General features: G+C 48.3%; 1 protein-coding gene across 1 annotated transcript in view; it reads left to right on the top strand.

The window, feature by feature from the left end:
* Nucleotides 1-26,356, top strand: part of PDZRN4 (PDZ domain containing ring finger 4) — a 240,298-nt gene that overhangs the window by 190,298 nt on the left and 23,644 nt on the right. The window contains exons 2-3 of the mRNA XM_058655799.1: nucleotides 12,302-12,558; nucleotides 14,998-15,100. Coding sequence (XP_058511782.1) covers nucleotides 12,302-12,558; nucleotides 14,998-15,100 — 360 coding nt within the window. The remainder of the gene's footprint in view (nucleotides 1-12,301; nucleotides 12,559-14,997; nucleotides 15,101-26,356) is intronic.

The raw sequence follows: 26,356 nt of genomic DNA on the forward strand, positions 1-26,356 counted from the left end.
ACAAGGCAAGCGATGGGTAACTGATGGGTGCTGCTCATGCAAGATTGGTGAAATCTGTCTTCTACAATAAATTTATGACATTGTCTCCTGTATTTGCAAAACTCTTGGAATTTAACTCTTGTTTTCAAGAAGAATCTTAGATCATAGGAAAGGCATGCGACTCCTTCCCAGGGGAGTGTGTCTCACGGGAATGAATAGAAGACTCACAAGAGAGAAAGTACTCCATGTGTGGCATGAGTGTGTGTATGCATGCGTGCACTTAGCCACGCGTGGCCTTTCGAGGTAAGAGCCATCCCATTGCCACAGGGAAGACAGGCGTCTGCCTCTGTCCTGCGCTCTGAGCATTTGATCAGGTGACAGTGGCAGAAATCTCTGAGTGTCACCCTGCCATTCACAAAGAAATGAAGGGAAGCGGCCGTTGAAGGCCAGGGCTCGCCTGCTCGCAGTCCCTGCAGCCAGAGCCACCGAGAGTTTTACGAAGGAAGAGGTCTTGTGGCCCAAGGAGAGCCAGCCTTCATTTGGCATTCTCCCCCTGCCTCTTTCCGGATTACGCTTCGCACCTTTGAAAGGTCCAAGTCACTCTGGGAGAGCGATTTGTAAGCTGCCACTGTGAGATGACATTTAAAACGAATGAACGAGATAGAGAAGATTCTCTGTGAGTAAACAAAACCCACCTGCCTTCAGAGCCGGGCTGGAGGCGCGCGCTTCCGGTCGCATCTATGTGCATACGGCATTCTGGAAATTATAAATTCTGTTTTACAGAACTACAATATTTATTACCAGAGGAAAATAGGTTATTAATTACAGCCAAAGGCTGCTTTGATTAAATATACAATTAATTAGCTATGCTAAGCTCATCCATCCCCAAGCTGCTAATATTTTCAGCCCGATGATTCTTCTAGTACTTTTAATTAAAATTGTTCCAAAAAGCCACAAGTTAGCTGCATGTGCACTTAAACTGAAGTTATCTCTTCAGTGTTTCACTGATTTCCGTATGCCACACAATTAATCTTTAATGATTAAATGTACATAAAATCATCAGAGATGCAAAGCAATTTTGCAGACGTGGAACAATGGTGAGCTTTTCCCAGACCCCGGCAGGGATGTTTTATCTGCTGAAAATTATTTCAAAAGTGTACAGATGTTAATTGTTTGAGGGAGGGAAAGCCACAGAAATGTGCCCCTTTCTCCCACTCTTCAAAACGAAGCTGAATCAACAGGATTGGGATAGGAAAAATGTGTGTGGCAGTTGGAATGTACTAATATGATGACTCTATTTGTGAAGTGACACCCACTTTGCAGGCCTGTCTGGTTTGCTTCCTGTGTCCAGAGTACTGGCCCCAAAGGCCAGCTCTGTTGGTTAACATCAAAAGAGGACACTAAGTCATTCATGAAACATCAGTTTAGCACAAGAGAGTTTGAAATCCCCACATACTGTTTTTCTTTGTCATTCTCATTTTCTGTGAATATTTGGAAGACCCCTTCTATGTATGGACTTCAGAATGGTTGGCCCACAAATAAACCGTGTTTAATCCCAGCAGCTCACCTAGGTGTGCAGCTGGGTGCACCCCAAGCCCCAGTGGTTTTCTGTCCTAGGGAGTTCTTTCTGCTGGACTACTCACAGTGACAGAAGCCAGAGTCCTGTCGGTTGCCAGCTTTCTCCCTCCCACCTCACTCAGGTGATGCTGTTGGCCAGTGTGGGGGCGGGGTGACAGCTGTGGCTGAGGGCAGCTGCCAATGCCAAGGTCTGCGTCCCCATGACTGGCTTCAACTGGGATTCTTTTTATTTTCATAAATTTTTAAAAGATTTATTTATTTTTATTGGAAAGTCAGATATACAGAGAGGAAGAGAGACAGAAGAAGATCTTCTGCCCACTGATTAACTCCCCGAGTAGCTGCAACAGCCAGAGATGCACCAATCCGGAGCCAGGAGCCAGGAGCCTCCTCTGGGTCTCCCCTTGAATACAGGGTCCCAAGGGCCTGGGCCATCCTCGACTGGTTTTCCAGGCCACAAGCAGGTTGCTGGATGGGAAACGGGGCTACTGGGATTAGAACCAGCTCCTATATGGGATCCTGGATGTGCAAGGTGAGAACTTTAGCTCCTAGGTTGCCACACCAGGCCCTATTTTTATAATTCTTAAAATTTATTTTTTAATACACTGCCATAGGCTCTGGGATTTCCCCTTACCCCCACCCTCTGCAGTCCCCTCCCCTCACTGATTTCCTCTGCTTTATTACAATAGTACAGTCATTCAAAAACAGCTATAAGTTCATCATTCTGCTATTTAAATGTAGCTTGGCATTGCAAGTATGGGTGTGGTAGAGTCCAGCATCCTATTGTCAAAACAAATTGAACAGTTTCATCAGGAGTCCATCTTTGATTTGAAAGTGGAGATGCGTACTGCGTTATCTTCACTTCTCAATCATGGTATCTGTTTTGCATTTCCTCTAGATGACTGTACAGGCATGTTCACCTATGTTAACCTTTCACGTCATGGTCACCTTATGTCAAAGAGTAAAATGATATTTGTCCTTTTAGAAATTTCTTATCTCACTGAGCATAATGGTCTCTAATTGGGACTGTTTGCTGCAAATGGTACTATTTCATTCTTTTTAATGGCTGAGTAGCATTCCATAGAGTGGATGTACCACAATTTTTGTACTCCTCTTTCAACGGGCATCTGGGTTGTTTCCATGTATTTACTATTGTAGATTGTGCTGCTGGAATTACGGGATTACAGGTCATTTTTTCATATGCACATTTGATTTCCTTTGGAACCGGGGTTCTTAATGTAAAAGTAACTAAAGCGTAGATGGCTACTGGAATCACCTCCCGTCTGAGCAGTCCTGACTGGTTTACAGGATTTGAGGAGACTGGTCTTGCTTCTTGAATGTATTTGAAAAGCAGAGAGGAGAGAGCGCTTCCTTCCGCTGGTTCACTCCCCACGTGCCCAGCATTGCTGGCTGTGGCTCAGAGCTCGAGCTAGGTCTCCCTGGGGTGGACAAAGCTGTTATAGCTTGAGCTGTTGGTAGTTGATAAGCCATAGTATCATGATCTAAATACTGAGCAGGACGTAGAGTAAATTTCTTTTGGCCCAATTTTTAGAGCTTGCGTGGATGCACTCGGATTGATAGCTCCAGCTGGTTGTTTGTGGAGGGATCCTGGGCTATCTGACATGTGAGGTGTGTGTGCCTGAGTTAACCTGTGCAGGTTTCAGCTTTCTGGCCAGGATGTGTGTGTGCCTGAGTTTAACCTGTGAAGGTTTCAGCTTTCTGGCCGGATGAGCAGAGTAGTGACCATTTCTGTACCTCTGGTTGGCGGAGCGGGCCAGGCTGTTCCTGGCAGCTGGTGAGTGCTTGGTACTTTGCCAGTTTTGGGAGCGGGGGACACAGCAGTGACACTATCAGGACACACTCCACCTGTCTTCTGTAAAACAGGAGAATTCTTCAAATCTGTGGGAAAATAAGGTTACTAAAACCTAAGTTTATTTTGGTGTAAGAGAATCTGAGCTATATACATAGTTTTTTTAATATGCAAAGTCTTCATTGCTGTTTTACATGCGTTTGCCAAGTATCATTGCTTAGGCAACAGCACTTTATTTTTTATTAATACACAACAGAATGTTTCTTCTTCCAACTTCATGAACCTGAGGGTGGGAGAGAGTGGGGGCTGCGGTGGGGGAGGGCCGGAGGTTAGGGAGTTCCCCCCGGGCTCAGCCTTCTCCCTGTGGTTTCGTTCACTGACCAGGCTGTGTAAGTTTGAGAATGCCCCTGAGGGCAGAGCCGTCCTGGGTGAGTAGTCCAGCTAGCCAGTTCTCCTGGGTGACGGTGGTGGTTTTGATTTCTCTTGTCTTTTCGAACTGAGATAACTTTGATCTTCCAGGCACTGGGTGAGCAGCTGTGATGCTGAAGGAGGCCGTTGTGTGCATAAAAACACAGTAATCCCCAGTTTTTGAAACCCATTAGGCTCCCCTTGATAAAACAGCTGTCGAAGTTTATGCACACAGAAGGCATAAGTGATTCAGCTGAGAGGCCATGGAAGGCATGGACATGTCACAGAGAAAACCAGTTAGCTACAAGTCCAGGAGTGTGGTGACCTGGGAAGCAGAGTTTCGAATGTGAGAAGTGGTCTTTGGTTTCTGAATGGCCTCTGAAAACACAAGTCTACAGGAGATGGAGAACATCTACTTCCAATACCTTTGTGTTTTTATGTTTAAAAATTCAGCCCTTGCAGCTTGTACTTCTGCAGTGTGAACTGACCAGAGTTGAAAACCTGAGAAGGGTCCTGGGGGCGTATGGAAATCTTGTAAGAACAGCCTCTTTACCTTCCTCCCCAGAACCACCCACACCATCTTTGTGTCCAGTGAACATGCATTCTTTCTTGCAACCTCAATTCAGTGACATCTCAACATGGTCTTTTGGAGTTGCATTCTGGAAACCTAATGGGATCATGGTACACCAAGGACGTCCGGCTGTGTGTCCAGGTCTCCCCTCGGCCCCTTACCCAACTCCCGGCCTCCTGTCCTTGCAATCAGAGGACTCAGCCCCTCTCTGGTCCTAAGAGACTTCATCGGTCTCCACCCAGGGATTCCCTTAATTCCTCTGGTTTCTGTGATGGATTAGACTCTGTCATTAAGAGCCATCTCCCATGCAGCTTCCAAATCCAACCCCCAAAAAATCTCACAAGCAAGAGCCCCTTGCCCTCCCAGGAGAAAAGGAGAACCTTCCTTCCTGGGCTTTGCCTGCCAGCCCTGAGTGCGTTGTACTGTGGGTTTAGGTAAGTAGGGTCATGCAGGTACCCGGGCTGCTGCAGTGTGGTACTGGGAGTGAGTGCAATGCTGCTGGTGTGGGAGCAGATCGTTTCAAAGATGAATGCAGGCTGTCTTGTCTTTCCATGGGTTATTACAGAGAAATACGTGAACATATATTTTACAAATTGTCAAGCATGTGCCAAGCATGTTTCCTGAAAACTGAATCTATGTCATTGAGCAAAAAAGTGTCTTACCATCCAATGCACAGAGCAGTGAAATAGTGGTGTGCTGTGTTGCTCTCATGGTGAGACATGGGGCACCTTGGGGAGGATGGCTGTAGTGTGTTGCTCTCATGGTGAGACATGGGGCACCTTGGGGAGGATGGCTGTAGTGTGTTGCTCTCATGGTGAGACATGGGGCACCTTGCGGAGGATGGCTGTAGTGTGTTGCTCTCATGGTGAGACATGGGGCACCTTGGGGAGGATGGCTGTAGTGTGTTGCTCTCATGGTGAGACATGGGGCACCTTGCGGAGGATGGCTGTAGTGTGTTGCACTGAGACAGATGCTCTGTTACAAAGCGTCTGTGTCTCCGACTCCTTTGTTGGTAATTGTGTGTTTTGGTATACTTCCTTCATTTCTAATAATTCTCTCATAAGAGTGGTTATTTTTAGCACTCAGTGGGCACCATGCTGGTGTGACTGAGGCCCCAGGATTGTGTATTTTACATCCATTTACGCTCTCATCACAAAGGCAGGATGAAGGGATTTTGTGCAGGGCTTAGTGAATTTCCTCATGTTCAATGGATATAAAAGACAAATATCCCAGTCTAAACCCTATTGCTGATACTATTAATAGGGAAATATTTTTTGGAAATGCCTGTGGTTTAAGTACAAAGCTTTCTACCCATGAAATGACTTGGATTTGTTCTAGCACCTCTTGTACACTTGCCGTATGTCTCTCCATCAATAGGCCTGTTAGAAGAATTGCATGTCTCCACCAGAATTTCTCATTAAAGGTAACGTGCTTGGATCTGATATGTCAGAACTCAATGGAAAGGCTTATTAACAGTCATCTGCAGCTTAGTATCATCTTAGGAAGTGAAAGGTCGTAAGTAGTTGTTATCCTGCCATTTCTTCGTGGACTCTCTCCGGAGCCTTAGAGTCATTACTCACTGCTTATAGCATCACTTGAGCTACACGAAGTCGTTTTATGAAAATGAAAGAACTCCCACAATTAGCCAGAAGGCAGCCATTTATCTGTCTTTTGTAACAGCTCTGCTTGGAGAAGAGCTCGATTGCAGGTGCTGTGGGGATGAATTGTTCTGACAGTGACAGAGTCGGAGATGCCAGTTGGTGCTCCTTGCTCTAGGGCTGGGTGTGTGTGTGTGTGTGTGTGTGTGTGTGTACACGTACTCCAGTGCATTAAGACACGCACTCTGAAGTTACCCAAAAACCAGAAACAACCTCTGTAGGAAACTTTTGGCTCATCAGATTGCTCGAATGATTTGAAGATTCTAAATGATGGCAGCATACATCCATTTCTAACCACAAACATTGCAATGTTTTGAAACATTTTGACCTAATTTCAGATCATGAGACTTCAAGAATATAAACAGTTCCTAAATGCCATTCAGCTATATTCTCCAAATTTCTTTTAAAACTATTTGAGAGGCAGAGAGCGCACCTGAGTGAGCTATAGTGTGTGACGTATCCGTAAGCTGCTTCATTGACCATCTGTAACCATGGGGTCAGGAAGAAGGTTCAAGGCTGGAGCCCATGACCCAGTGCAGGTCTCCAGTTCCAGGGGCCCATTGACCTCAGCGAGCACTTCTGCAGAAAGCTGGAGCCAACAGCTGGAGTCGTGTGTTAGACCCAGGTCTCTAACATGGGTTCAGGCTTCGAAACCAGAAACTTAGCCTGTAGGATGCATGCCCACCCACGTTTTCCAAGCTTTGAGCATGGTGCACCTCTGTGAGACTTCCCTACCAGAGGGACACATTGTCACTAATGTACAAAGAGTTACGTTTGTCTCCTGATAGGAGACAGTGAGCAAACAAACACCAGTTCCAAGGCGTTTCTGCCAGACACACATCGCCTGAATCCAGTTACAGAACATACTAAACAAACAGAACCCGAGACATGATGCACAAAGGACCCACCTCTCAAATCCATAGCTGCCAGAAAATTGCTGGATGGTATTACTAGGAGTTAGACTTTGGCTTTCCCTTTGAAAAGTGTAACTTTGGCCAAAACTGAGACTGAGCAGTGTCAGATGCAAGTAATTTTGGAAGTAAATTTCGATTTCAAGAACAATCAGTTTTCGCTCCCACTGTCTTTTTGTCACTGTTGGCTGCATTGTGGACTTGGCATCCAGTTGTGCTGCTCGGGGTCCCAGAGGGAGATGTGGGGCATGCTCGAACACTCATCTCAGGGGCGGTGGACATGCAGCCCACAGGCTGTATAAATCCTGGAAAGAAACATTTGGTTTGTCCTTTTTCAAGGCATCCACGGATGGTACTTGAACTGCAGTACATCTATAGCAGGCTGATGTTTAAGTTGGCCATCTGTATGGCCCATGAATGGTGTTATAAGTATCCTTTTAGCCCTCAATAGAGCTTCCCAACCCTGGTTCCCTGATGGGACAGCTGACATGAGTGTGAGCAGATTGTGAGAAAGAACCTTGGGGTTGGAGACAGAAATCTCTACCAAACTGATTTTATTTCTTAGTTCACCAATAATTCCTTTTTTTTATGGGACGCAATGTGATACTTCAATAAATAAACTTGTGATAGAAGGAAGGATCAAGCCACTCGTGTCTGCTGCCTCCCACATTTATTATATTTCATATGAAGTAACTTGCAATGTATTCTTATTTATTGTTTATTCTTTATTGGAAAGTCAGATATACAGAGAGGAGGACAGACAGAGAGGAAGATCTTTCATCCAATGACTCACTCCCCAAGTGCCGACAATGGCTGGAGCTGAGCCAATACGAAGCCAGGAGTCTCTACCAGGTCTCCCATATGGGTGCAGGGTCCCAAGGCTTTGAACCATCCTCTACTGCTTTCCCAGGCCACAGGCAGGGAGCTGAATGGGAAGCAGGGCTGCCAGGACACGAACTGGTGCCCATATGGGATTCTGGTACGTAGGCTACTGTGCCGGGCCCCTACAATGTATTCTTACAGCGGTTTTGAAGTATGTAGTACAATGTTGAGGGCAGTCGTCCTACAGCCCGATAGGCTGGGAAGGGGAAGGGGGCTGTTCTGAGAGAAGCCACTGCTACCTGCAGACCTGCAGGGGCAGGTGAGCACCAGGCATGACCAGAACCAAAAAGGGGCTGGCATCCTGAGAGGCAGTCAGTAGGCTGGGTAAAGTTCATTAAGATATCCCTGTTCTCTGCCAAGCAGAGCAGGATACATAACCCAGGAGGCCTGGGTGAGGCAGTGTACGGGACTAGCACCCCAGGGTGCAGAGCTTGGCAGAGCACAGAATACTGGTCTCGGGAGAAACTGAACCTGTATAGCTCAGGTGTCCAAGAGGAGCCTTTTCCATGTCTTCCATTGGGATGAGGCGGAGCAGGCTGGCTTACAAAGGTAAATGGAACTGGTGTATATATTCTACCTCATTTCCCTCAGTGTATGTATGCTTATGACAAGGCATCCCTGACTGTCTCTGAGTTTGAAGGTCATTTCCTGCATACAGCCATGTTCATGGATGCAGGTGAAATGAACATCTTCTCAGACCGTGAGTTCCACCGTCAGCTGCTTTATTCCCCGTTGTGTTTACTCCCTGGTTCACCCAGCAATGCGTGAACTCCTAGGGTTCACCCTGCTGCAGGTTGGGTATAAATAGGAGTACTTTCTCCACTTCTCTTCAACCCAAGATGTATTTTTATTCAGGCACAAGCACCTGTCACTGCTGATCCTCGAGCTGTCGCACTGCGACATTTGGTCCTGATGCCCTCATTTGCCTAAGGCACCTGCTTTCTCTTCTACCTCCATAGCCGTTCCGGTGTCTGGTCCTCCCTCCCTGAGATTTCAGGGCTCCCAACCAACATCCATCACCGAAATCTGTTCGGTTGTAATCGAATGGCCCATTTAGGACACAACCCAATCACTTTGGGCCAAACTTGGCAAGATGGTAGATGTCACAGCAGCATTAGTTACCTCATGGACAGAGCATGCTCATCTTAACACCCCGCCTTCTTCCATTCACTGATCCTGAGAAGAAAGAACTTCCCTGTAGCATGCTTAACTCAAGCTGCCATCTTTCCTAAAGCATTTCTGTGCACGAACATCAATCTCCAATCCCATGACATGTGCAGTTTCTTTTTTTACCTTTTAATTACGTTTGGTCGACTTTGCTACCAGCCATCTTCATTCAGCTTTTGCTCCTGAAACCCAAGCTCCTTGGGTTCCTTGTGTTCTTCCAGCACAAGTGCTTGTCACTTGTTGTCGGATACCAAGAAAGCTTGTGTCTGTACACTTACTTTTCTGTAGCAAATGGGTCACATTCAATAGAGGGCTCCTCGACCTCCGATCTCAAGTTACAAAGCAAAGCAAAAATTGTATGTTGTCTGTATCAAAACAAATTGAAGGTTGAGACAGAGGAATAGGTCAGAAACAGAATGATAGAAAAATCCTGATGAAGGTATGACTCCATGAAAACAAATCCTTTGCCATATATTTAGGAATTAACTACCTGAAAGAGTGATGTGTGGCTCTTAGTTCACTATAAAAAAGTTGCCCGTAGAATTAACTGCACGTGTTCTTCCAATGGGATTTCGGTACCTGTAACTAAGCAAAGCCAACTACTAGGAAAAACCAATTAATCTGTGTCTTTTTCCCCTGTTGTGTAAGGGATGGTTTATAAATTTGTGACCTTTAGGTGGGCTAACAGTGTGCTGATGAACTTCAAGTGTTTAGCATTATCACTGCTTACATTTTGTAAGGGATCGTGCGAGGCGGTAGACCCTTTAAAGGGCAGAGGAGTCTTTGCTTGGAGATATTAAGCAGCTTATGAAAATGGAGGTCGGTGTTGTGATAAGTGGAAGAAAAGAGCATTCCCAAAAGGGAAGGGAGATATTTGAGATTACATTGACTGTCCTTTTAAGATTGTATTTGATTGTCCTTAGAGCAAAGAATGAAATTTGCATATAAATGCCATGATTGTAAGTGAATGAACACACAGGTCATAGAATCAATAGCCATTGATCTTACTCTCTGAGCACTAATATTGTCTGAATGTACCAAGCACTGCAAGAAGAACCAGTGTTTCCCAGCCTAAGATCCTTTTCAGTAATCTTTGTGTTTCTGCAGAAATGTTATACTATCTGAGTTTTGCAAAAATAATCTAAGCTTATAGTAATACGTAATAATATGATGTTAAAGTGACTTTCCTACGGATAACATCTGTTATTCTTGGGGCAGATACTTGGCACAGCACAGCACTTGGCATGCTTGCATCTGTCTCAGAGCGCCTGGGTTCAGGTCCTGGCTCTGCAGCTTTGAGCTCGCGCCTACGGTTGGAAGCAGATCGATGCCTCTGCTACTTAGGGTCTGCCACCACAACTGAATCCCAGACTTCGTAGTTTCAGCTACTGCCGGCACATGGGGAGTGAATCAGTATATGGAAGATATCTACTCCCCAATCACCCGCCACTCGTGTTTCAAGTGAATGATTAACAACTGAGTGCTTACAAATTATGAAGTTAAAAATAATTTTTAAAAATTACCCTTGCTGAACAGCAAGGCTAAATTACCGTGCGGGTAGATATCCAGCCACACTTGGGTGTGACTTTGGGGCTGGACTGTTGGCACACTGGGTAAAGCAGCTGTCTGCAGCATCAGCATGCCCTGTGGTTGACAGTTCACATCCCAGCTACCTCACTTCCAATCCAGTTCCCTGCTATTGTACCTGGATGGCCCAAGTATTTGTGCCCCTGAACCCGCATGGAGACCTGGAAGGAACTCTGGCTCTTGCCGTTGTGGTCTCCTGCTTCTGTAACTCTGTGTTTGTAGGTGGCGGGGGCACGTTATGTGTTTGCCCCTTCCTGGCTCGCACATCTTCCACAACAGTGGGATTTAAGTAGTAACTAGGAAAAACCTGGCCACAACATTCTCTGTTTGCTCTCAAAGTTGTTTCAAAACTGTTTCCTTGTAGTCTGTGACTGTTGGCGATGGACTGTGCTCAGGAGGCCTTTGGAAATGGGTGGTTTTGCTGACATGGCTCCTGCAGAACTCAGAGGCTGCTTAGAGGCTATGACGGGGCTGTTTTTAAAGAAGGAACCGTGGGGGACTCTGTAGGACAGAATCTGTAGCCAGTCAGGGATGTCTCCAACAGACCAGGCAAGGGGCAGAGGGCTGGCTTCCACCTGTTCCCCCACCTATCCCCCGACCTGTCCCCCCACCTGTTCCCCCTGGTCCTGCCCCTAGAACTCCCTGAGCTGCTCTGAGAGTGAGACTCTCCCGTCATCGGGAATCCGTGAACACAGTGGTGAGGTTGGCCCCTACTTTTCCATCCTAAAATTTCCATTTCCATTCCATTGAAGCACTTTCAGGGTTCGATGGTGCAGACCGGCTGCCAGGGCCTCCCTACAGCCAGGAAGCTTCGTTAGCTGTGCCAAGACGATATCTTCTTCGGGTTGAACATGGCCTTGGACCACCAGCTAGCTCTCCTTTTCAGAGGTCTACAGCCTTGATTTCTTTGAGGCAAGAGGGTTTGAGGATTTGAAGGCCCGTTATGAGAAGACTGCTTCACGCTCACTAAGGCGTAGAGGAACAGTGTGCAAGCGCTCTGGGGCCTCACAGACTGTGTTTCAGGCCCTGGGGTTGCAGGTCTGGGAGGGTCCTATGGAAAAGTGGATTTCTGGCCCAGGGGTTTTGCTGTTGCTGAGGAGCCATCTCTTTGTCAGTTGTGTCTGGGGTCTCCCAGGAGAGCCAGGAGTCCAGGCTGCACCGCCGACTCACCCAGGCGTTTGGAGCTGAGTGCCCTCCCTGTGCACAGTAGGGAAGCCGCCAGGCTGGGACAGACACAAGGACCTCCTATCTCATGTCCTCTCTCAGGTAAGGCTGAGGATTTAGATTAACTTGGATGGGAGTGGCCACATAGCCTTGGACAGGAAGGTGACAGCCATGAAGGGAAGCTGACAGTGCCCCAAAAAGCTAGATTACAAACACGTGGGACTTTGATGAAACATTGAACACACTGCTAAGAGACTGGCAGATCTTGGTTAACAGTGCTGCAAGATTTTGGTGAGCGTGTTCTGACATGGATGTGTTATTGAAATTCTTAGTGTTTGTGCTGGTATTCTTGTTGGTATTTTCTTAATTAAACAGCAATGCGTGCTTCAGGAAGATTGTCTTGCTGATCTCATCCACCTCCTGCCATTGGCAAAGAGTTCTGTGACAGAGGTGTCCGATGAAATATGACATTCCCTTACTGACTTCGCACAGAGCCACCTGCAGCTCCCCCCACTGCCCGCTCTGGCATAATACAACACAGAAGTCTTTGACCTTGCCCCGGCTGAGCAGTGTCCTTGTGTCTGTCCAGGTCAATGGGAAGGATCTGTCCAAGGCCACCCATGAGGAGGCGGTGGAAGCTTTCCGCAATGCCAAGGAGCCCATCGTGGTGCAGGTGCTGCGACGCACGCCCATCAACAGGCCGCTTTACGCAGCAGGCCCCGACGTGCGGCTGGTACACGCCAGCACCCAGACGGACATCACCTTCGAACACATCATGGCCCTGGCCAAGCTGCGGCCCCCCACCCCGCCAGTGCCAGACGTCTGTCCCTTTCTGCTCTCGGACAGGTACGTTACAAGTGGCTGTGAACAGAAATTAGTCACCCTCAGAGGTGGACATTCAGAGATGATACATGGGTGCCCCATAGCATCTGTGCCTATCCCTGAACCACCCGGTGACTTCAGCAGCGACAGGTCCTGGCTCTGAGGAGGCTGTCGCCACCTTTGCAGCCACTGGGAGTGTGGTACCAGTCATGCATGCTGGTCAGGCTTGCCAGGGCTGTACGTAGCCTGTGACTGCTCTGGCAGAAGAGTCTTGCTGGCATTGTGTCCTCCTGTGTGGCCACCTCTGTCTGTCCCTTGCTCTTCTCTTCAAAGGAGAAGCCAGGAAAATCATTCAGTTAAACTACAGCTCTCTAGAGACGGTTATTACCCAGCGTATGGAGGTGTAAGCAGAGGGACTGGCTTCCAGCAAGGAAGAGCAGCCAGAGAGCAGGCCCTGGGGAAGGGTGTGTGCATGGTGTTCCATGGGAGGTGTACACTCACAGAGGCTCTGTGCTAACAGGCTGTGTGTGTGGCTTGGCAGGTATGTGCTGCTGGGTGCATTTTGTTCTGGGAGCTTCCCTGTGATGCTCGAATACCACTGAGCATTGATTCATAAAAGCCAGGTCCCTTGAGGCTGCATGTTCACTGCCTCCAGTCCGGGCTGCACCTGCTCAGATCTCGCACCAGCAGGGGCTTCTGTGAGAATCTCCCAGGGACTTGAAAATTTCACAGCAGAGCCCAGGCCTCAGAGCTGTTCAGGAATCTCCCCCAGGCAGTAGCTTCTAGTGCACAGCCAGGTTGCAGATGCCATGCCTTGAGGCATCCAGTCTCGGGCAAGCACTGGCTCAGCTTGTCTCGTTCATCCACTGCCTGTGACGTGGCACAGACGCAGGGTGTCAGGCCCTAGAACTTAACCCTGGGAAAGGGAGGAGTGGATTGAAGCCTCTGCCTCCGAGTTGCTGTGGTGGTGGCAGAGATGGAGAAGAAAGGGACAGGCAGGTGGGGAATGTTCCTGAAGAGCCCACCACGTTGTTGGACATAAGGTGGCTGTTGGATGCGCACTGCTCCCTTGAGTTCACACAGTGATGTGACAAGGCTGTGCACATGTGGCTCTTTCCTGTCTCATCACAGGTGAGGACAGACATGGCGTGGTCACACAGCAGGTGACAGGGCTAAGGGACTGTGCCGTAGGCCCCAGTGCTGCAACAGCTGTGCCTCTTCCTTCCCAAGCATGCACTCTCACTTAGAGACGAGGTCACCGGGTCACAGCAGGTTCGCCCATGCCATGTCCTCGCACACCTTCCAAAATGTATTTCAATTTGCACAGCATGGCTTTCCACAGTTAACAGGACAAGAATTGGATTTTGTGTACCAGGATGTCCCCAGCACTTGGTGTAGGGCCTGGCAAATGTTGCACCCTCAGTAAATGGTTACTGGATAAACAAGGCATGCCTTGTAGCGGGTCCCACACACACACCCTGAGCCCATGGGCTCTGCAGGGCCAGCTCAGGTGTTAGTAAGCAAGGTTTCCCTGTTGGGGTGCTGCCCTGGCTCACGCTGGCTGACTGCAGGTGCCCCTGGTGGCTCTGGGCGATGGTGAGGAGAACCTGGCATGGGGGCTGCCCCAGGGAGGTGTCACAGGAGCTGTTTTTCCTCTAGTCGGTAGGATGGGGGCACTGCTCTCAGGAATGCCTCACTATCGGTTAACTTCTGTTGAGTGGTGAGCGTATGAGGGATCCTCAGAGCTGATAACAAATACATGTGCTTAGCAAACATAATAAAACACTGCACAGGAACAAGACTGCACTGAAAGAAACTTCCCATTTTTCCAAACACTTGCTGAAGAGCCTGCCTGTGGTAATTTGAGCTGCATGGAGTGAGTCAGTTGACATTTTCTAGAAGGTTAAGGTATACATGAAAGCCCTGTCCAGTGCCAGGTACTCTGGCTTCCTTTGCTTAAACCACTTCTGCCACCAGGGAGTTTCGAAAGGGATTCTGAAATGCTTCAGTTTGCAGGTGTCCCAGCATGTGACTGTCACAGAAGTCCCTTCGTGTCCTTGTCTGCAGAGCGGAGATCGCCTTGTGTGGGGAGCAGGAGTTCATCTTGCAACCTGTAAAATGCACGTTTTGGAACGTAACTGGAAAACCAGCCGGCATGGGTTTCGAATTTGGTAATGCTGTATTGCAGCTTCCCGTTGCTGGAGCTGCAGAGACCCTGCCTGAGCCAGTCCCCTTGGAAGACAGCGGTAGGGTCTCCTCTGAGGTGGTGACTCTGGCCTTGGCTCCCACCCCAGCAGCCCACAGAGGGCCCAGTGGGAGGCAGCAGGACCTGTGCTACACAGCCGTTCCTCCCTGAAAGGCCTGACCTCTTAGGTCATCACGACAGGTCATCGTGGCTAGAAACAGGCAGGAGGGCAATCCTGGGATGAGGTTTTGTCTGACCCTTCCTGTCTGTGCCCACAGCTGCCAGTCTCTGCATCCGCTGGAGCACGGATGCTGCGGGGACCACGAGTGCCTGTGCAGCCTGCCCACCGATGCTGACCGCACGGAGGACTTGGAGTGTGAGGTAAGCTCTGTTCCACCAAATCGAGTGCAGTGCGTTCACACAGCAGAGACGCGGCTTTGGGGCGGGGGAAGCAGCCTGTGTGCGACCTGTCTGGGGTGAGGTCTCTCCAGCAAATCCAGCTGCTAACTGCGTCATTCCAGTGCTGTGGGCCTGCAGGAAAATGCCTCTATACTGTACGCTTGGAACTAATCAGCACCATGACTCCATTTCCTCTCCTCTCAGCAGTATCCCAAGTAGAAGAATGTGAAGCAAAATTACACTAAAATTACAGCTGAAAAATGATAGTTAAAAGCAAAACTGTATTTTCATTTGCTGGTTGTGTTCTTATGTTAACTGGTAAACTCGTTTATTATTTTGGATGTACTCTCCTTCACACAGCCAGTGTTCTCTCCATTTGTGGTTCGTGTTTGCGCTCTCCGGAGTGGGCTTGGGCTGGTGTTGTGGTGCTTAGGAAGATAAGCCTGGGAGGGAGCGGTGTGGTGCTTTACAAGGTTGGCAGTCTAACCAGCATGTCCCAGAAACATTACAATGCAGATAGAGCTGCTGGCTTCCCAGGAGCTCACTGGAGCAGAGCCATGCCCTCCTCTTGGACCAGTGGCATGCTTAGCAGGTCTCAGCATCAGGATGATGACTGCCCTACTCCTCAGCCCATGGTGTCAGGTGTTTGTGGCATCACATTCACTCACTTGCTGTCAGCCATGGTTCTGTTGCCACAGGTGCCTTTGTCCCTAAAGATTCTTATACATTTGAGAACTGGGAGGGATTGGGGAAGCCTGGGCCCTGTCCCCACCCACAAAGACAGTTCACCAGATTTGAGGTCTTCTAATGACTCTATCAGGGCTTCTCATGGTATTGCAGTGACGCAACACACAGAGTGTGGCACACACCATCCCTCCGGGCAGCATCAGATTGGGCTTCTACCTGTGCCATCGGAACAGTTAGCACAGCACACCATGTGAGGAAGGCGTGTCCTGCCTTCATGTCTCACACCTTTGCTGGCTCTCTGCCAGTTGAGTTGACGCTGGGCTCGGGACGGGGAGGACACAGGCAGGCATTCTCAGCAGGGACCAGAATTTGCCACTTGCAGAATCTGGGGACACGGCTGCAGCCTGGAGAAAGATGCTTTTCCCCCTCGACCTGAGCATGAGCCAGAGCAGCAGGCAGGAGGCTGATGATGCGTTTCCATGGGCCTTCTCCATTTGGACCAGAAATATTTCATGATGCACCTGCCACAGTGGGGCTCACCTTCTGTGGAGGGAGAGATCGCTGAAGATGGTACTGAGTGCTGACTGGGAGTCAGAAGCTGGGGAGGGAGGAGGGAAGTCCTGCTGTGGGGACTACTGCTGCCAGCAGGGTCAGGGGGATCCCCTAAGGAAAGCCAAAAACTCTGCCACATGGGAACTCTTCCGAAGAACTGACTGCAAAGAGCCTGGGTCAGGAGCAGAGAGGCTGACTGTGCTGCCAGGCGCAAACACTGTAAGACAGGAAGTACCTGGAGGCACTTTGGGAGCAGAGCAGGGCCCTGTTGTGACTACTGACGGGTTGGCTGTGGCTACTGAAGGAGGCCAACAGGGCAGGCAGGTGGGAAGGAGCAGAGGGCTGGACTGTGTTGAAGGATGGCGTCAGGCCCAGCGTGGAGCTGCTGGTTCCATCCCCGTGCTTGCGTTCCTGGAGTCGCAGCTTTTTATACCGTTTGCTGTTGCATTTTCATCTGAAACATCACTGGCCTGGTGAAGCCGGCTTTGCTGCATCCAGGGAACAGGAGTAATGAGTTCCCTCTGCCGCGGGCTGACCTACAGAAGACGGGCTGCACTTGTGAACTCGGGAAAGCTATGCCCCGTTGACCGGCTTGCCACCAACCCAGTGATCCAAGACTGAGCTGACTATCTTGTGAAAACATATGCAGGGACTGTTTGCACTTGGATTATTGATGCAATAGACCAAAACCGATCTGACTATCTTGTAAATACACGTTTAGGGTCTTCTTAGCATGCAGTTTACTGCCTTGACTCCCTGTAAGAACTCGCTCTAGAGCCATGCTAGGCAGTGGGGGCGCTGCGAATGTGCGGCAGCTCCGGCGTGTCCAGCACCTCTAAGCAGTTCTGACATCCACATCACACCATGACCTAGCACCCACTTTGCCAAAGAGAAATACTTGCCTGGGTTTGCAGTTTCTTGGCAGTGCTTTGGAGTTCTCAGAGGACCGGTCTGCATTAAAAGACTCAAAGCTGGAGTTTTGTTCTCTTTAAAAACAAAATATGATGGGCCTTTTTTTTTTTTTTTGCTCTAATTAAAAATGATGGATGTCTTTAATTTTAGTTTTTAGAACATAAGAGGAAAACATGGAGGTTGAAGCCGCGCAGCCCTCCGGGAGTCTGTGCTCCACGTGGCTGGGCAGCAGGGAAGGAGCTGCTTGCGGTGGTCAACTTGGCTCATTTTTTTTTCTTCCTTGGAGCCAGCTAAAGGTTGGAATAAATCATCAGAAGCCGTTAGCAAGTGACAGGCACATCTGAAATCAAACCTCTTGCGGAAATAATTTCGAGGCAAAGTCGTTGAGAGATGCAGAGAGTTTTGGCTGACTCCTAACAGAGATGTGAGCGCCGCTGCCGGGGTGTAAGGAGGAGGTGGCACGTGGTACAGCTGTTGCCACTAACAAGACTCAGTGCCAACCGGGTGGTCAGCGGCCACCTCGGTGCAGAATTTTGGTCATTTGAAACATTCCGTGAAGCAAGACGAGGACAGTAGGTGCAGTCTTGCTGGGCCTTCCGCGTTGTCATCGTAGAAGTGTGGCTTGAAACCGTGGACACCAAGAGGTGATGCTGAGTGGCAGAAGAGAGGGACCCTCTCAAGGGTGGGAGGAAATGAAACCTAAAGACGAGCTTTTCTGTGTGCACACATGCTTGGAATCCACGCATGATTTGTTTTCTGTGATACGTGCTTTCCGTGACCTTTTTGCATATCCCTGGTGTCTGCCTGAAAAAGAAGTTTCTGGGATTGGTCTGAAGAGGTGAGAAGGGCTGGGACAGGCGTGTGTGGGAGCACCAAGAGCGTGTTAACTGGAAATCTCAGCACTGAGCTTTCTGCATGTTGACCAGCCTCCCCTTGGCAACCCTTACACAGAGCACAAGCCAACCTTGCACTGTGCAGGGCGAGCAGTGTTTCCTGGAGCCGGTCGGCTGGGGGGCGGGGCACAGCACGCAGGTGAGGATGTCAGTGGATCTTCTCTTGTCCGTACAGCGCATCAGAACATGCGGGTTTAAAAGGCACAAAAATGACTATTAGCTAGATCAGTGTCATAGTTTCTTAAGCAACTCTGGTGGCCAAGGCACAGGCTGACAGCGGCTGCCCTGGTGTGTGCCTGTCTGGGACAAGGGGCTTAGCTGCTGTCTGCATCCTGTCGCTTGCCTCGTGGTGGGTGCCGGTGAGGCCCAGTGGTGACTCAGTGTGGATTCCATAGCCCTGCAGAAGAGTGTGGTCGCTTTCCGGCTTAACACTGCAGGGCTGGGGTGGGAGGAGCCTGGGGTGAGGGGAACCTGGGGTGAGGGGAACCTGGGGTAGGGGGAGCCTGGGGTGGGGGGAGCCTGGGGTGAGGGGAGCCTGGGGTGAGGGGAGCCTGGGGTGAGGGGAGCCTGGGGTGGGAGGAGCCTGGGGTGAGGGGAACCTGGGGTGAGGGGAACCTGGGGTGAGGGGAGCCTGGGGTGGGGGTAGCCTGGGGTGGGGGTAGCCTGGGGTGAGGGGAGCCTGGGGTGGGGGGAGCCTTGGGCTCCCTGCTTTGACTCCACCTGTTCAGTCCTTCCCAGCAGGCCAGGGGTTTTAATCCTAGTGCTACTTTGTTTCAGTGAAACACCTCTAAGCAGAGGACCAAAATGGTTATTTAAAAAAAAAAAAAAAGAGGAGGAGGTAAGAGATGGACTACAAAGTTAATGGTTTCCATGGAAACTCCTCTGTCCCAGTCTTCATGTTATAAAATCTTAGATTCTTCTACATGGTGTAAATTGACGCTCCAGAATCCAGCCTGTGGCCTCCTGAGGCACTGAGCATCCTACTGGCTCCCTGTGGTGAGCAGAGGATCCCTCCCTGATGGCCACCTCTCACATCCCCAGGGGTGAGCCTGCTGGAAGAGCATGCTTCACTCTGATGCCTCACTCACACGGGCACCACGTTGGACCCGCTGTTGTGGTAGATAGCAGAGGAGGCAGAAAGTGGCATGTGAATGAAGATGGAACATTCCCAGGCTTTGAATTCACCGCATGCTTTATGCAGCGGTACTGGTGGTTCACGGCAGGACAGGCAGCCGTAAGGAGGAGTCTGTGGCTCCAAAAGCAGCTCTGAAACCCAGCCCGTGCCTGGCTTCTGCATGTGAGCATTTTCTATGCATTTACTGAAGAGTCTTATAGTTCAGTGATCTCTTCCACTTACTACTCACATTTTAGAATTATTAGTGAAATACCTAATATAATCTTACACCTCTTACTGTGGGGACAGTAAAACCCATCTGTTCAAAGAAATCATCTTCATGAACTTCATCCTTTGGGGAGATGGAGTTGTGAACTGATCTAGATCGTGTGAAAATGTTTTCTTAGTTGTGTATTTGAGATTGGAAAGGACTTGGTGGGGGTGGGGCTGGCCCACTGAAAGACATCACGATGATACCCTGGTTTACTGTGCCTGCAGCTCCAAATGTGAGCCATGCGGTGTCCCGTGTGGGAAGCCGGGGACTGGTCACAGAGCAAGGACTCGCCCCTGCCTGTCTCCACTGCCTGCCCTTCCTCAGGAGCCTCCCTCTGCCTAGGCAGGTGTGGGCACCCTGTGCCAGTCCCCCAGTCCCCTGGTCCCTGCAGTCCACCCAGCCCTGCCAGACCTGACCAGCTGCCCTTCTCCTGGGAGCATCAGCTCATGTGGTGCCAACCTTTGGTTTTTCTAGGATCCTTTGCTTGGCACTGTCATCCCCAGAGGAAGCATGGGGCTTCCCTGCTTCTGTGCCTGGGCTGCTGGGCCTCTCTGGCCCTGATGCCCTTCTGACACATTCTGCTGTTGTCAAGGACATGTCCAGGCCTTCCTCACTGGGCAGTGTCCCATGAGCCCGCGCCCTGTAGGAGATCTTGCCACCGTTGACCTTCTCACACTTCCATCGTGGTCTCTGCCCTTCAGTGTTGCCCTGGGTTATGACGACTCATGTCCATGCCCCTTCCTCCTTCCAAGCTCGAGTACCCACTTCTAACCATTGTTGTGCAGGTGGCGATGTTGCACCTGCTCTGGCATACAGTGGAGGCTGGGCATACCTGTGTGATGTACAACAGCTATTGTACTGACGTTAGAAGTGTGCTGAAGGTGCTGGCATTGTGGTATAATGGATTAAGCCACTGCATGTAATGCCAACATCTCATGGATGCCAGTTCTTGCCCTGGTTAGTGTACTTCCAGTCAAGCTCCCTGCTGGCCCCTGAAAAGCACTAAAAACTGGCTCAAGTACTTAGGCCCAGCCTCCCACCTGGGAGATCCAATGAAGCTTCCTGGCTCCTGGCTTCAGCCTAACGCAGCCCTGGCTGTTGCATAAATGTGGAGAGTGAAACAGCAGACAGGAGATCTCTGTCCTCTGTCTGAAATGCTTCCTTTCAAATAAATAAGTCTTGAAAAAAAGTGAAAGAACTGCTATGTGCACAACTATAAGATACTGAATTGGGGCAAAAAAGAACTCAGCTAATGGAGGAGGGCAGTTTCGAATAGAGTGTGAATGTCCTTTGTGTCAGCATTTCTGTAATCTAGTCATTGGTGCCAAGTGGTGTAAGCACACACACGTGCCAGATTGTAAGGGGGCGGAGATAACTGTTAAAACAGGTGGGGTGTGTGCTGCCCCCGCCTCGCAAGTGGGTGAGCTGGTGGAAGTCTGGGGTGCTGCAGGGCTGGGGAATCCCAGTGCAGCCAAGGGCCATTTGGACATTCATGCTATTACCTACAGGCAACGCACATTGCCTCCTCCAAGATTAGCCTGCCGTGGAGTTACTCAATCTTGAGTCCCACCTGCGGTTGCCAATGATGAAATGATTTCACAGGCTGTAAATGGCCGTGGACTGGACAGTTCCTGTTTGTGATGAGCCCGGCTTTTCCCTAAGCAGGTGTTCCTGTGCAATTATGGCTAGCCACCTCTTTTCATGGACAGTGCCATGTATGAATGTCCTGATTTTCCCATTTTTGGCACATAAGCAAAGTTGATACCTTGTAACCACACATTATATAATACAAAGTTTGCAGGCAAATATGACTCAGAATTTCCTAGTTCAAATATTCATGTTTATTAAATTGAATGATTTCCTTATGTTGTGAGCTGTTTCTTAGAAACAAGTCCTTCTTAAAAGGTGACTAGAAAGAAAATGACAGGAAGTTGTGAGCAATCATTACAATTCTTTTAGATTTTTAACTGAGGGAAATGAGGTTAACATTGCCATTAATTTGATTGTGTAATTTCATTTAAAAATATGAATCAGATCTGTTGGGGGCATCACTGAGGATGACTACACTAAGCCGTATTTCCTGAGAAAACAGTGAAACTCGAGTTGAACCTTCCAGGTGGGTTATTAAAGAGTTATCATAAGCACCTTTGTCTTGCTAGAAATCTAGCCATAAAAGGAAAATTGTTTAAACCACATGTAAATGTTATCAAAATGCTGGCATTCAATATTTAAATGAAGACCCGTACAGTTCATGTTCCATGGATTTCTTTTTAAAGAGTTCTTTAAAATGAATATTTAAAATGAATATTTGCATATAGAATCCTGTCAAACAGAGGGAAGAGCGCCATCTTCTCCAGGATAACCCACATTGCGTGTACAAGTGCCAGTGTCCCCTTCAGAGCAGCGCAGTGAAGGAAGCCAAATCAAGTCTGGTCCCAGTTCTGGCTCCATGGTTCCAGCTCCCTCTCCTGTCCACTCCTCAGTGCCTGCAGTAGCTACTGCTAGCCTGTGCCACAGCCGGGAGCCCAGCGCTCAATGTGGGGCTCTCCAAGTGAGCGTCAGGTAACTCCAGCCACCACTTACTGCCTCCCAGGTTGCCCTTTAGCAGCAGCTAGAAGTGCCAGCCAGCCCAGAGTGTGACTGCCCCAAGAGGTGTCATAACCCTTCTGCTCTCTAGTTCCATATGCCCTGTGTGTCCATCTCTGGAATGTTCCACTGACTTCAATTCTAGCATCCGCACATGGTGCGTTCTGGAGGGGGGGGGGGTCAGAATCAACTCCATGCAAGCCACATAAACTACATGGTGCGAACACATGGTCAGATCAGTACAAACCATTCCAAGTATTTGAGCATTCCACTCACTCGCCGTGTCAGGGAGCACCCTCACACTACCCGTCATGGAGCCAGTCTAGTACTGTCTTGTTCCAGTTGGTACCCAGTGGCGCCCTTTTCCACGCTATTGCCTTTGACTTCGGATCAGGCTCTCTTTGTCCAAAGCAAACTGACTTGTATACACTCATCAATTTGAAAAGGAGAATGCAGACTATAGCAACTTGAAAAAGATTTAAATACAACGCTTGGGGATTTTTAACTTTAAAAAAAATCTACTTTAAATTTTTTTCCGCCACCTTATAGCATTGTTTCTGAAAAGAATATTGGAATTCTTAAAGGTGATGTGGGTTTTTTGAAGTGTTCCTATTAATAACATTTAATAGACAAAAAGTTCTGTTTATTTATGAGATACTGTTTGATGTTTTATGACATGAGTACATAGTGTGATGTCCTATCACGGTAAATACATTTATCCTTCCAAGTTTGTTTTAACATTTGTTTATAATGAGAATATTATAAAATATTTGGAAAAATATCCAAATATTCCAGCTCTGTTGATTTTGGCTTAGAGAAAATCAATGTTAATGATCTGTCTTTGCTATCAGTGGACTGCAGGAACATGTTGCTCCTGTGCAGGTATAAGTTAGTACTCCTGGGACAACATTCTCCCATCCCACCCCTTCCGATTCCTGACCCAGCCGTTGGAACAGCAGTTTCAGTTCTGCCTTTCAAGAGAACACTGTATTTTTTAGAGTCCGCATGTGAGTAAGAGCGGGTGATGCTTGTCTTCCTGTCCTGCCTCGGCTCACTCGTCGGGACTCCCTAGTCCTCCCGTGGAGCTGTTCCTGTTGACCCATCCCGTCTTTTCACAGTTAGGAATATTCCGTGCGTGGGCGTACTGTGTTTTCTGTATCCATTCACCACTTCACGCTTGGCTTGTTCTTGTTTCCTCGCTGCTGTGAATAGTGCTGCAGTAAATGTGGTTGTGCAGAAGTCTCCGAGACGAATGGATGTCATTTCCTTCGGACAAGTGGGGCTGCTGGGTCATAGCATAGCTCTGCTGGTAGCTTTTTGAGCAGCATGCCTACCGGCTTTCCAAGATAGCTGCACTAATAACACACCAGCAATGTGCAGGGTCCCAATTTTCCACATCCTAGCAAACACTTTGTTGTTGTTGTTTTGGTTTTGTTGGGGGTTTTGTTTTTATTTTAGAATGATCACCCATCTTACTACGGTGAGCTGATACCTCACTGTGGCTTGGGTACACATTTCGCTGATGCTTGTTGAGTTTGTATGTGCCTGTTGGTTGTGTTCCTTGGAGGAATGTCTGTTTGTATCTGTTGGACTGCCTGCTGGTTTCGTGTGGGTTTGTTTGCTGGTTTTTCTTTATGCATTCTGGATATTAACCCCTTGTAAAATGTAAAGCTTGAAGATACTTTCTCCCATACTGTAGATTCTCTTGTAACTTTTTTTAAAACCTTAGAAGTAATTTTGCTCTTTTTGTCAAATCTAAAAGTTACTTTTTAATTCATTTGGTTATTCTTTGTTTAAAGTGGAGAATTTAGTTTATTGACATTCAAGATGTTGACTGATAGGTGAAGTCTTACTAATACTATTGGACTGCTCGTTCGATATATTTACTGCACTTCCTCTAGTCCCCATCTGTGGTTAAGTGATTCTCTAGTGGAAAGCTTTGATGCCTTGCTGATGATCTTGAAGCTTACCAAAAAGAAACTTCTTTTGCTTATTACAAACTGTGTGGACAAGGTCACAGCTTAACACTGATTATGAGATCAAATAAAAGCAAACAGGGAATTCTAATAAAGCTGCTCTGTTGTTGCATCTTTTTCACATTTTGATTCTTGATGTTCCATTTGTCCTGCATCCACATGACCTGTCTCCCACAGTTGGGTTGGAACTGGGAACCAACGCCCATATGGAATCCCAGCACATGCAAGATGAGGACTTCAGCCACTAGGCTACTGTTCCTGGCCCCAAGTTTTTTTTTTTTTTTTTTTTGGTATCATTTTACATAGCACGGTAGAGTGCCATGCTGGGCCTCTTGGGATATGGGATATGGATATTGTATTTGCAGAGAAGGCAGAACCAGAGTCAGTGCTAACTGCCGCTTGCCTGTGGGATGCTCCCACATCCCACCGCGCTCAGAAGCGCTAGGCACCATTTCCAGGCTTTTAACTTCCTCCAGCTAATTTCAAATGGCAACGCATTGTGGTTTGAGCCTCCAGTCTCTGAGGATTCGCAAGGTTAAGCACATTCGCTTGTGTTTTGGGGCCTGTTCAAGTTTCTTCTTTGTAATGCCATTTCATTTCTTTCATGGCTTATTTAACTAACTGGACTTTTAATTATTGATATTCTGTGTTCTTTAGATAATTTGCAATCGATTCTTTGTGTTGTCAGTATTTCTCAGTTTGTGACTTGTCTCTTTGGTACTGTGATGGCGTCTTTTACAAACAGAAGACTTTAATATTTATTTATTAATGTTTCCTTTTGATTAAAGACACGTCTAGTGTAAGAAATCTTTCCTGTCCACCTAACATGTAGTTCCTGGCTGTATTATAAATTTCAAGAAAGACTTTAATCTTTAATCCACAAAAGGTTTAAAGAGTTTGAAGGCAAAATTTATTTCCCACTATGCTTAGTGCTCACTGAAAATCTTTTTATGTTAAACTCGCCTGGTATGTAGTGCCTCCGTTTTATAGTTGTGTTCCCTTATGAAAGCTGTGCCCTGTCTTCCTGCCTTAGTTGTGCCATATACAGGCACTTCAGAAGTGTGTGGAATCAAATAAAAGGTAGAAATAGACCCATGACCTCCTCTGCAGAAGTTGCCACACTCAAGGCACTGTGCAAGCAATACTATCCACTGAGTCCATCCCTGGTGAACTCGGGGTCCTGGGAATTCAGCCAGGTCAGGGAAGGCTTTTGTTTTTTAAATTGGAAAGGCAGATTTACAGAGAGAAGGAGAGACAGAAACATCTTCCATCCACTAGATAACTCCACAAGTGACTGATCCAAAGCCAGGAGCTTCTTCTGAGTCTCCCATACGGTGCAGGGTCCCAAGGCTTTGGGCCGTCCTGGACTGCTTTCCCAGGCTAGCAGGGAGCTAGAATGGAAGTTGAGCAGCCAAGACATGAACCGATATCCATCTGGGATCCTGGTACTTGCAATGTGAGGATTTTAGCCAGTGAGCCATAGAGCCAGGCCCTGGGGAAGGCTTTTGTACATTATAAAGTGAGGGGAACATGGTTTCCCCTTCGTATTTAATACTAATCTTGGACTTTCGTGTTAGAATGCGCCAAGTCCGAAGGGGCAGAAGCAGGGCTGTCAGGTGGCCCGGTGCTTTTCCATCAAAACTCTTGCACGGATGAGCTGAGCCACTGCTAAAGTGGGAAGGGACTCCCTGGAATACCTTCCCAGGTTGTTTCTCTGCTCACTCTCATGATACGGAGGTCCTATCCATCTCTGGCCTTCTAGAAAGCCAGCAATCACAATGCCTTGAGCCATCTGGGCACTTGTTCAGCAGGGGGCACTGGGTGCTCTCTGTTTGCAGGGATACAGTGGTCAGAAATGAGACTCCACAGGTTCATGGTGCATTAGATCACTGGGCACGGGTGGAGTTTTCTTTGCGATGCTAGATGAGATAGCATACATTTTTTAAGGAGGTGGAGTATACAGCTAAAAATGGGGAAGAAATCTATAGCCCAGCATGGCCTGCTTGTAACATCTTCAGTGCAGTAGTATGAGAAGCATCGGAGATGCTGGTTGGGTCACAGCAGGGAGCCTCAGGTGTCAGCAGGTTAGGACTGACCACAGGTACCAGTAAGAACCAAGCAGACTGCCTTCCAGCATGGCTGATGTGATGGAACCCTGTGAACCAGGGGCTTTCAGGTGAATGGGACCTGGATGAGAGCAGCATCAGAGGAAGAACAGGAGACCCACCTTACATGCAGTGACCG

This window comes from Ochotona princeps, chromosome 27 (genome assembly GCF_030435755.1).
Source record: "Ochotona princeps isolate mOchPri1 chromosome 27, mOchPri1.hap1, whole genome shotgun sequence".
Taxonomy (NCBI): domain Eukaryota; kingdom Metazoa; phylum Chordata; class Mammalia; order Lagomorpha; family Ochotonidae; genus Ochotona; species Ochotona princeps.